General features: G+C 38.0%; 1 protein-coding gene across 1 annotated transcript in view; it reads right to left on the bottom strand.

The window, feature by feature from the left end:
* Nucleotides 1-5,625: 5,625 nt before the first annotated feature.
* Nucleotides 5,626-12,691, bottom strand: part of LOC582179 (target of rapamycin complex 2 subunit MAPKAP1) — a 51,489-nt gene continuing 44,423 nt past the window's right edge. The window contains exons 9-11 of the mRNA XM_782141.5: nt 12,365-12,505; nt 6,962-7,102; nt 5,626-6,106 (exon numbers count right to left, since the gene is read on the bottom strand). Of these exons, the coding sequence (XP_787234.2) occupies nt 5,910-6,106; nt 6,962-7,102; nt 12,365-12,505 (479 nt within the window). The 3' untranslated portion in view covers nt 5,626-5,909. The remainder of the gene's footprint in view (nt 6,107-6,961; nt 7,103-12,364; nt 12,506-12,691) is intronic.

The raw sequence follows: 12,691 nt of genomic DNA, 5'->3' as shown, positions 1-12,691 counted from the left end.
TATTTTTGGAAGTAGTTGATAAAAAGAACTTCATCGAAATCACTGGATTGGTTCCTGATTTTATAAGGCCAGTCTCTGCATCTGTGTATTGAAATAGTTTAATGATATAGTTGGTGGTTTATCTATAAACACTACAAACAACTTATTTAGGGAGATATTGAGTAAATTACGAACTGAGATTTTCAATTTCGTGGTTTGTATTTTGTTTCTGAATTTTTCTTGCACGTTGACATGTCTTATAACCACACGGTGTTTGATACGGGCTATCAAAAGGTATTGAAGTTAATTTCTGATCTAAGATGAAATATGGTTTTATGTGTATATTAGTCTGAATTTTTATTGTAATTTTGCGCTCACACTTTGCTTTATTGTATCCAATAGTTCTCATTAAAAAAAAATGTCCAGTACTTTGTATGTAATTCCAGGAGAATTATGCAGATAATATTATGCAATTCTTATTAATAAACAGTTTGATTCGAAAATTTCTGTTCCCTTGTCTTTTATCCAGTTGTCTTGGAAAATATCTTAATAGAAAATCCTATATTATTTGAAAGTTGATTTTAAATTTCATCTCACTTTTACAAAATCGGGTATGAAAATTTAAAAATACATACAATTTTACTTCATATTTTCGTGAACAGACCTTTCGTTATATTTATTTACGTGCCTAATTTGTGGATGCTCAGTACATTCTCTGCCCCAACACGACCGTGACCGCGGCCAAATACATTGCGCATGAGCAGAGAAGAGGCGGGGGGGGGGGGGGGGGGGGTAGGGGGCAATGTGACAGTCGTGGAAGCCACAGAGTACCGAGCGGGAAAGGGCCTTTGAGATTACTTACACCCCCATAAAAAGAATGCTCAGCCCAAGTGAAAATATTATTGATTTTTATGTTGATAAGCCTTCCCTAATATATCCTCCGTCTCCGTCCCTTCCTCTTTTCTCCATTTTCCCTCCTACCCTACATCCTCTCTCCGCCCCTCCCTCTTTTCCCTTCTATCCCATCTCTTCTCTCTCCCTCTCTCTCTCTCTGACTCTCTCTCTCTCTCTCTCTCTCTCTTTCTCTCTCTCCCTCTCTGTCCCTTCCTCCTTTTCTCTCTTCTTCCTCCCATTTAATAACTTTTATTTACCCAGGGTAGCCACTTCAGTTATGAAACTGGTCTCCCAGCGGGCCCTGCATATTACTACCCTTCTCCAATCTAATGATGCTGAGCGCCTAGCTAGAAGACAGAAGGTCCCATTGTTATAAGTCTTTGGTATGACTCGGCCGGGGTTCGAACCCACGACCTCCCGTTCATGAGGCGGGCGCTCTAACGACTGAGCCACCATGCCCGGTTTATCTTCTCTATCTCTCTATCCACTCGTCTCGAATTCACTTCCCGTACTATGATCCCTTCATCTTTTCTCTCTTCTTCCCTCTATCTCCCCCCTACCATCTACTCTCTCGCCATCTCTCCTTCCTTTTCTCTACCTTTCCCTCCTACCCTATATCCTCTCTCCGCCCCTCCCTCTTTTCCCTCCTATCCCATCTCTTCTCTCTCTCTCTCTCTCTCTCTTTCTCTCTCTCTTTCTCTCTCTCTCTCTCTCTTTCTCTCTCTCTCTTTCTCTTTCTCTCGCTCTCTCTGTCCCTTCCTCTTTTTCTCTCTTCTTCCTCCCATATATCTTCTCTATCTCTCCATCCACTCGTCTCGAATTCGCTCCCCGCTATTATGATCCCTCCGTCTTTTCTCTCTTCTTACCTCTTATCTCCTTTCTCCCTCTGACCCTCTCACTTGTGTCTATCTTTCCCTCCTACCATATCTACTCCCTCGCCGTCTCTCCTTCCTTTTCTCTATCTTTCCCTCCTATGGCTACCCATCTCTTCTCTCTCTCTCTTTCTGCCCCTCCCTTTTCTCCCTCCTATCCCATCTCTCCCCCCCCCCCCCTCTCTCTCTCTCTCTCTCTCTCTCTCTCCCCCCCCTTTTCTCTATTTTACCTAATTTCTCCCTCTGACCCTCTCACTTGTCTCTATCTGTCCCTCCTACCATATCTTCTCTCTCGGTCCCTCTCTCTTTTCTCCCTCCTTTCCCATCTCTTCTCTCTCTGTCCCTCCCTCTTTCTCTCTCTTCTTCCATCCATATATCTTCTCTATCTTTCTGTCCACTCGTTTCAAATTCACTCCCCACTACTACGATCCCTCTGCCCCCCCCCCCCTCCCTCAATCTTTTCTCCCTCCTTTCCCATCTCTACTCTCTCTCTCTCTCCCACTTTCTCTCTCTTCTTCCATCCATATATCTTCTCCATCTCTCCATCTACTCGTCTTGAATTCACTCCCTCCTACTATGATCCATCATCTTTTTTCCTTCCTTCCCTCAATCTTTTCTCACTTCTCCAAACCTCCTCTCCCTCCTTCACACTCTTTCTCTCTCTCTCTTCTGTCTCTCTCCCTTTCTCCCACCATCATCCCTCTCTTCCCCTCTCCCTCCCCCTCCATCTCTCTCACGCTCACACCCTCTCCATCCCTCTCACTTGTGTCTATCTTTCCCTCCTACCATATCTACTCTCTCGCCGTCTCTCCTTCCCTTTCTCTATCTTTCCCTCTTACCCTATCTCCTCTCTCTCCGCCCCTCCCTCTTTTCTCCCTCCTTCCCTCCTATCTCATCTCTTTTCTCTGTCCCTCCCTCTTTTTCTCTCTTCTTTCTCCCATATACCTTCTCTATCTCTCTTTCTTTCTTTTCTGTCACCATCATCGCCTCCAGTTTATAAACCGTTACAGTAACACACTACAAAATACTAATGCATCATTGTTTTCAATATTTTCTTTTTATTCTCTTCCTCCCTTTCATTTCACATTATTGCACATTCAGTTGAATATGTGAGTTCGTCAGTGGCAAAGAGCATACATACATGTACATAAATGACAAAACATGATGACATAGAACATTTGATTTCTTCTTAACATCAAGAAGTTATCACAAAGTGACTCCTTGATAATACATTTTGGCACCCGTTTTCAAGCAGAAGAAAAAACTAAAATAGGGTTCGCATCAATAAATGACTGCGTTTTAGTGCCGATTTATAGAATCTGAAGAAATACAAGATACATTCTTAACAATGGCAATGACATCCAATTCATTAAAAATAAAATCTGTTGTGCCTGGTCATGATGGACAATACACTGTTACAACATGAAATAAATCTTCAAATACATGAAAATCTCGTGAAAGTATAATTAAACAATAAAGCAGAAAGTTGTGTTTCAATTTTGAATTTGAAATAATAAAATTCTCGCTGGATTGGTAAAAGGAAGAATACAGAAAATGATAGATATAGAACAACAAAAACAGATTTGACCCATAAAAGTTCAGATTTTTGTTTAAGGTTTAAGAGAATCAGTTTTGATTCCTCAAATTGGCAACATCACTTTGTAAATGATAATACAGATATAACTCCGCATTGCCAATTTGAGACTTCAAAGATTATTTTCAATTAAATCGCTCTTATTCATGAATAGCACAATGTAGTGCCACAGAAATGGAATCAAATTTTCCAGTGATTTTTGCACGTTCTGCTTGTACACAGTTTGAAATGCATTCATTCATTCATTCTGGATCAAAAGACCAAAATAAAATGTCACTAAAAGGTGACGATAACCGGCTATGGGTTTAGAGACAACTTGTGTACATTCTGGGGGGTGTTTCATAATGATCATAAGTTGAACTTAACTCTAAGTTAGACTGAAGCATTATGGAGAGCCATTGGTAGCTTTAAAAAAATATATATTCAAAGGCGAAAAATCTAAAATTTTAGACTTTTCATAAATTCCACATTAAGAACATAAAATCTCCATGATAATAGAAAATTCAATGATTTGAATCAACAATTTACGCCTTTTAAAATAACTTTTACAAAACATTTTTAAAGATGCTAACGGCTTACCATAATTGTTAAGTCCAACTTAGGATCTTTGTGAAACACCCCCCAGGTATGATGTGAGAATATACCAATATGATTCCAGCTGTGGACTTGCAAATGAAGTTGTGTGATCACTAACGGTTGGCCTGCAAGCTTTTCAAATTCTCATACTGAAACAGCACCATCAATGGCAAGACTTTGCACATTGCTTTTGGTCTGACTTCATGGCCTGTAGTACTGCCTGGCTAAAATGTTGCAAAATAGACTGATTTATTAACATATTCAGATTAATGGATGTTCCTTTCTTGGGGACTAGTGACAACTTATTTCATTAACCTGTTATTAATGAATGAACTGCAATACTTGGAATCCAGTCTACATACATTTCTTGTTGCTATGTCAGACAAGCCTTGGGAAAGTTTTCAGTTTGTCAAGAACAAACATTTTTTTTATTTGCATAAAATTCGAATTTGTTAGTAAACTGGTCTATTTGATCAATATCACTGTATACGTCAGAAGAATTATTCATATGGGGTATTACACGTACCTAATGGTGAGGTATGGAAATTTGTACAGAAAACTTTGTGGATAGTGTGGACATCTAAAGACTTACCAAAAGCAAGAAAGAAAAGATTATGAAGAAGAATCTCTAAGAGGAAAACAAATTATCCCCATGATTTATGTAAATTCAGCGTTTAATTAACAATAAGTCCATCAATTAATTAGCTAAGCATTCAATTTATTCCTAAAGCAAAGGCATATACAGTGCTATCAGCCATTGACGAAAGACTTTATGCATGGCTGATTGTCAACGAAACGGAGTTAAGTCTTTTGTCAATGACGTTTGTTGCTACGGCAGGCAGGTAGTGAAAACGAATTTGTTAAATCAAATTATGGAAATGCAAGCATTACTTTAAATGAACAGAACTTTGTTATTCCTCGCTCATTTTTCCTGATTGAGGTGTCATATGAAAGGGCAGAAACCGAACTTTCTAGAAATGTGAGTTTCTCTTTAAAATACAGATACCGTCCACCAAATGACTTTTTGGTTTCCTCTCTTCAAATTGATTTTAATCACTCATGCGTGAAATATGCATCATATGAATTGCATCAAATGAAAGAAGAGGGTCTAAGCTTTACAAATATGTGTCATTTATTAATTATAATTGTGATTAAGTTATGATAAAACATTGATAATTCTTGGTGTCTTTTTTCCTGGGACGCACTGTACAGACATCCTTTGTACAAAATACATGATTAAGTAGAATACCGCATAAGTGAAGCTGCATGAATATGATAATTTCTTTGTAAAAGAGATAGACGGAACAGACATGATCATCTCTTCATACAATATCATCTATTTATCTTCTAAATGATATAAGGTGGACTGGAAACTTTAGGAAAATTGAATTTTCACAAATACTGAAGGAGCTGTTTTTACTGTTAGAAGCTTACAATAAATTATGCATTTTGTAGGAAAAAACTTGGGTGTTGTGAGTCAGTTATTTCACAAATCTGAACCAATTGTAAACTTTGCATAAGTTTCACACTTTGTGTTATAACACCACATTCAGATATGCTTGGGTAAACCACTTCTTTTTTTAAGACGACGCAAGTATAAAATGCTTAATATTTCCGTATCGTACAACACAGAACAAAGTGAATACTCATTGGACCTTTGTCCCATGCAGTGGCTATTCATTTTGTATACATGAACACTTTCTTTAAATGCCGGTTTTACTGCAACATATCTGATGAGCCTTACGATATAGAAATGTGAGGTATATCACCCTTGCATCTTTATGAAAAACATGCAGCAGTTTTCAACATCATATAATAATAATAATATTAATAATACTCAGCTTCTATATAGCGCGAATTACAATGAAGTCTCTAAGCGCTTCCAAACTCGGAGATTATTACCCAGGCTTTGGCTGTGCTGCCATTACGGCGCTCCAGCATATGTGAACAGAACTTCTTATATCCCCTATTAAGAACAACGTTATATACCTATGCTATTTATCGTGGGCCTTTCTACTATGTCTCCTCTCTCTCCACAGCGTGTAGTCGTTTCGTACGGAGCTTGCTCGAAGCTCGAGAATGTGGTTGATACGGTTGACGATCTGTTTGGTGAGGTTGGTTCCGGTCTCAAAGTCGTAGTGCTTGAACTCATGGTTGGGACTCTTGAATGTCAGTCGGAATGTGGACTTCCCTGTGGGATTAAGAGGAAAAAGATTAGATTAGATTAGATTAGATTAGATAGGGCTATGATACATTGGATTTAGACAGTCGTGTTTGGATATGTGGTTTAGATACTAGAATGTTAGTTCAAATGTGGACTTATCTAGGTCATACAAAGGGTTAAGATTTTAGATTATATTAGATTGGTATGGATTACATCAGGTAACTATGGAGTTGGTTAGATAAGGATTAACAGGATTGGATTAGATCTCAGCAACCCTACAATCCCTCATTGCTTAATGATTGTTGGACCTAACGATAGGACACTTCTATATCAGCTCTATGGCAGTTTACCACTAGCCCTTCAAGTAAGACCCCTGGCTGTAAGCTCCCTGGCAGGCCTCAGGGGAACAGACTCAGATTGTGTGCCGCACAAAGTACAAGTACTACCTCCACAAAATAGGAGCCGAGCAATCTGAATACTGTGAATTAGACGAAGAACAGATGCTCGAACATTTGGTCTCCAAATGCAACATCCACTAGCTCACAGCGGTTTTGAAGGCTTGAAAGTGCTTGGTGAAAGCACAATGGATCAGCTTTCAAGCAGCCTTCTTGTACAACTGATCTTGGCAGAAGTTGGCAACCACACACATTAACTAACAAATGAATTGAATTAGATGAGATCAAAATGGATTTGAATGCATTGAACTAGATTAGATAAGATTGAATAAAATTTGGTTATTCAAGTTGGATTTAACTGACAGTTCACGTCTGCAGAAGATGTCTGAACTCTAGACATCCAAACTGTTACAGGGGACATTTTCATTTTGGATGTAGTACAAGTACTTTCAAATCATTCCTTTACTTTTACTTCATGTTTTCATACCTGATGGTTTATCATCTGTGATGTTACAGAAGGCAAGCCTGTCGGACTCGATGGAGACGGCTTTCTGCTTGCCCCAGAACTTGGCCGGCGTGTTCCTTGGTTGGGCTACCGGGTCGATTTCAATCTTATCCCCTGAGATACCTACAGAGGGCAAGCAATGAGATGTGTAGATGATGAGTAGAGTGCTAATGTTTTAGTATTTCTAAATAGCCGCCTCACTTTAAGGCCAGCTTTGAACCATGCCTAAACACACAGAGTTAGTCAAGCAACTTAGGGAATATCAAATGACAACCTACCTCTTTAACTTGTACAAAGCACCATAATTCTAACTAAATGAAGATACAAACACTGGTTTCTCCACAATTTTCTTATTTTCATGTCATTACCAAAGTGCTTGGGACAAACAGAGATGAGGAAAGTCAGTCAATTGAAATGTAAAGATATAAATGTTTGTAAATCATAATTTTACAGTCTTTTAAAATGTATTATATACCTCATACATAGATTCTTATTCACTGATTGGTCAAAACTATATCACATGACAAGGAGCATCTCGATCTATCAATGCGTCAGAGGGTTTTGGCATTCAATCAAAGGAATAAAAACGAGTCATGTGCTCATGAATTTTTCTCCTTTAAAAAAATAATCTTAAGCTTATCATTAAAATCTGTAGCCATATGGGCACATTGTTAACCCCTCATTGCAATTTTCTCTGCAAGTCACAGAATATTTGATTTGTGCCCCCTCTCCCCAAGAATCCTGGATCCACTACTGATAGTACAGGGCTTGGGACAAAGGAAAAGCAGTAAAAGTCAGTTACAGTCAACTGAAATGTAAAGATAACAATACAAATCCAATGTTTGGACAACAGGTACATGAGCAAAAGTCGAATACAGGAGACATATTCTGAACATAAAAGAACAAAAATGATTTGACAAAGGAAGATTATCAAAGTGACAGTTAGGCACAGTCAACTGTAGTAATAAGACTAAAGAGTACAGGGTTGAACACAGGAAGATGAGCAAAATTTGGGAAAACAAAACTGAAATGGAGAGATAAAAATCAAAAAGGGTGCTGGGGACACAGATATAAGTTACTTACAATAACCTTTAAAAAGTAAAGATAACCCTCATTTACAGGGGAAAAAATACACGGGGGCTCGGGGCGAATTAGCCCCCAAAATGCTCAAAAGAGCACCCGAAAGTCATAAAAGAGCCCCCCAAAATTGCATAGAGTTCAATGCAAAACAAAATAAAGAGTGTTATTTTCATGCAAGCAAGCTTGAAAAGTAGCCCCCGAAATGTTTAAAGTATTTTTTTACATGCCTCAAAACAGAGTACTTCAACAACAAGGATGATGAACAAAAGTCAGTTAAAACAAAACTGAAATAGAGAGATAAAAACAATACAGTGCGAAGTCAGTTACAATAAACTGAAAAGTAAAGATCACAATCAAAATGCATTTTTTTGACAACAAAGGAAGATGAGCAAAATTCAGTGTCAGCCATCTGAAGCGAACCACACACATGAAGGAAACATGTGTGGCATGGAGAAAACATGATCTTCCTGCGCCCAAACCAGGAACAAATTACCCAGAAATCCAAACCAGACCATATCACGCACCCCATTTTGAGCACAACTCTTGAATTTAAAGTGCTGATCAAACCTCATTGATACTGATATTTAAAGCCCCACTGCACTACTTATAGCTACTTGCGCCCTCTATATAGCAAACAATACCTAATCGGTGACCATGGGTCCCCCATGATCCTCTTTTTTGCATGTTATGTGAGAGCTGATTTGATGAGATAACCACCTGTCAGTGACCTTGCAGGGAGGTCTAATCCCCCTGGCTAAACTAGTGCAGACGGGATTTAAAGCAACATGTATATGCCTTTGATGCACGGTGTCCCACAGGGATATGCTGATGGGCCACTCTTGTAATGTATTAATAATAATAACATTAGATGTGGTCACACCTGAATGATAACATTATTAGGTTCTGTCCAAAAGCACAAGGAAACACTGCCAACATTTCTTCTGAATCGACCTCAAATCAAAGGAGCACAATTATCAGCCCTCAGATAATATCGTTGAGGTCTGTTCTACGAAAATTGGTTGTGTAGCGATTTGAACGAGAAGATGTAATCGTTGAGAGGTGCTCATTAGTATGAATCTTTAAAATCTGACCCACAACAAAGATTTCCACTGCCTTAGTAAACATTAACAAGAGAGGAGAAATTTGGAAAACATTCATCGTTATCATTATCATTACTGGTGAGATGTGACCAGCTCTTTAAAAGGGAAAAAGATTCAAAGACGTTTGAATTGGAGACGGATGATTTGATGTCTTCTCAGACTTCGGGGAAAATTTATCTTAGGGATGACAGTAAAACACACAGAAGTAAAGCACTTGTAGCAGTTAATTTCCCGCGTGTTTGATGTGTTGTCAGCTTGCGAGAATGAAATCGAAACTAATTTCACTGTCAGGAGGGGTTGTTGACTCTCTTTATCAGAGTTTGATCAGATAACTATAGAGGGCGACATTTGATCCTCTCTATACACCATGATACTAGTTAAACCATCCTTCATCTATTGTAAGGGGAAATGCTAAACTCTTTTAAGTCTCTTGTTATGAAATATTATTGTAATATCAGAAAGGTTGGTGGAGGTCAAACTTTTAACAGATTTTACAGATTTGTACATACAAATCAATAAGTTTCAAAGACCTGGCAGAGAGGACAAACAAAAGAAATTGTAATTCAAGCAGACAGAGAGACCGATTATAATGTACATAGAACACTGCTAAACATAATTGACCCTTTCGCTGATCAACTGTCTAAACACTTCCCCTGTGACAGGTGATCAACTCCCATGAGTGTTCGGATGGATCGAATGTCCACAGGAAGACACAGGACCAATTCTGGGTTAACATTTGCTGCGTTTAATTGCTTTCAACATTTGTGGGTCTGGCTTCACTCTCGCTAAAGGATGCATGCAAAATGAACTGTCAACTGATAAAGTCAGAGTCGTATTTTTTTTTTAAATGTAAAGGCTTTCATGCCACAGCTTTAATTATGATAATTGTAATAGACGGAAAAGGTTTTATAAAATTAATGTTATAACATTTATCAAAGGGAACAGAAATCTTGTACAATTTCTGGATTTAAATATACAACATCTCCCTGCTTTCTCAAGGATACATGGTAATTTAAATGTTAAATGTTACCTGAGTAAGTCACAATTCGATAAAAATCTAGGCTATCATAATGCAGCATTAAAATATGTTAATTGTCCAAAACAAAAAGAAATGGTCATCGAATCAAGAAGCAGAAGTCTACAACTAACGTTTGCCTTCTCAAATCAATTTTGCGATATACCCTTCATTTAAATTTATATACATGTACCTCCCACTCAGTATTTGTTCTTTCCCCAATATTTAGAAATTATAACTTAATAAATGTTTATATATTCTTCAAGTGAAAGTCTGAATTATTGTTTGTGTGAGATAATAGATCTTCAAAACACATGCCGTATATATCTTCCACACTCTTCTACTAATTAATTACACTTTATGAAAAGGATATGAACTTATTGTATATTGATAATAATGAAAATGAGAGTGATATATTTTTCTTTCTTAGTACATGCACATGTTTATCAGTTAAATAAAACAGATATTCCTGATTTCTATAGTCAGTGTAATATGTAGTCTGAATGCGATCCACACCATTCCAGTTTTCATTCAGTTTAAACCAAGTCTGTATACTCAGAGAGCCATGCTTCTTCCATCACAGCAATTCTTAATATTAAAAAAGTCTTTCAAAAGAGTCAATACTATATTTCTAAGCAGTAGTCATCTTAAGACCCTCCTCGCTGCTTTCCTCTCGCTATTACTAAGACATACACTGTATTTAGGGTTTCTATGATGAGGAACAGAATGGACCTTGGGGTGCAGCGCTGCCCCCCTCCTGCCCCCCTCAATCTCCTGGGAGGACACAAGAAACATTTTTAATAGGGTGGGTTTGGCCCGCCTTGATTCAATTTCCTATTTTGCTAACTTTTGACACAATTCCGTGACATGATGTATGAATAAAAGAGGATTAAGTTGACTAATACGTGACTAATTTCTTCCCTCTTTTCTCTGTTTTATGAGACAATTTGGCACAGCATCTGGAAGAAGTTTCACGATTCCTTACTCTTGTAAGCACGTTTGCTGCCAAAAATGCATTCCAAATGGAATTAGTTGTCGTAAAACAAATATTTAATTAGTTAGAATGCAAAATTCCTTAAGTAGTGCAGAATATATCTGCTTATACAGGTATCTATAAATAATTGCTCCTCTATATCAATTGTTAATCAGGGACTTTGTTTCAGTTTTTTTGAGGAGGTCTTGTTGTAATAGGGGGCTGCAATCTACAAGCCCAGCTTTTCAGCAGTCCCCTCCATGACCAACCTGTTCTATATGCCTGTTGTACACTGTGGACCAATTACAAATATATTGTTAAGTTTCATTGTTTTACTATGTACAATGCAATCCCATGTACTTTATTTATTTGTTGCAAATGGAAATAAACGAAATGAAAAATGGAAATGAAATGTTTTTGCTTAAAAGATATCTTGGACCTCATGGTTGGTAAGCCTAATTCTTTTAGCTGACATGCATTATCAAATTCAGCGTTTAAACCCTGACTACGTTTAGCAATCAAGTTCGAATTGTTTTCGGCGGGAAAAAAGTGAGTCTTATACACAGAGATTTACGGTACTCATTTTGAGACAGAATCGTTAAATTTTGAAATGTTTACAACATGATAGAGTTTACTTGCAGTGATGATTATATTGGTGGACTAAGCAAAACAAAGTCTGACTTTGACTGCTTCTTTATATACAGATCAGTATTTTAATAATAATAGTAATAATAACAATATTCAGTTCTTGTATAGCGCATATCACATTACAACGTCTCTATGCGCTTCCAAAGAGCTTTGAAAAATGTTACTCAGGCTTTTTATAGCAAAACTGCTATTACGGCACTCTAGCATTTCAAGGAATTAATTCCTGCCAGGCACCCATTTACCTCACCTGGGTCGAGTGTGGCAAATGTAGATTAATGTCTTGCCAAAGGACATTAGTGCCGCAGCGGGATTCGAACCGCAGACCTTGTGATCCACGGTCCGGTGACATGTCCACTCGACCGAGACACCAAGATTGATTAATACTTTAGGCGGGGCCCTGTTTTATAAACAATTGCGATTGTAATCAATCTCAACTATGTACATAAGAGATAGGAAACTGCAAACTTGCGATTGATTCAGATCAATCGCAACTCTTTAGAAGACAGGGCTCACCCAGATAGCCCAATTTTCTTCCCTATACATGATAGATAGAAGCCATGGGAACCAACCTAGCTGAATCTCTGTGGCAGGTCTCAGCTTGTGCAGCATGCTGACTCGGAACGATCGGTACTGGGTACTCAACACTAGAGGGGGCTCTCTATCGCCGGAGTAGGGTCGCGTCCTGTCGCTCTTCAGGTAGTCTCTCCTACCTACGTACCACAAAGGAAAACAAAAAGAACAGGATTGATTATTACGAGGAAGCAACAACATTTTTACAGTTAACAACTAAATTATTCATACCCTTTGCATATTTATGATTTTTTTGTAACTCAAGAATGAAAGCTGGACTGGGTGAATTAGGGCCTTTCTTTAATACTTTTAGATATAAGCTTTAA

Source organism: Strongylocentrotus purpuratus, unplaced genomic scaffold, assembly GCF_000002235.5.
Source record: "Strongylocentrotus purpuratus isolate Spur 01 unplaced genomic scaffold, Spur_5.0 spur5_scaffold_4, whole genome shotgun sequence".
Classification (NCBI taxonomy): Eukaryota; Metazoa; Echinodermata; class Echinoidea; order Camarodonta; family Strongylocentrotidae; genus Strongylocentrotus; species Strongylocentrotus purpuratus.
The sequence above is the reverse complement of the archived record's forward strand: the minus strand, read 5'-3'. Positions and strand labels throughout refer to the sequence as shown.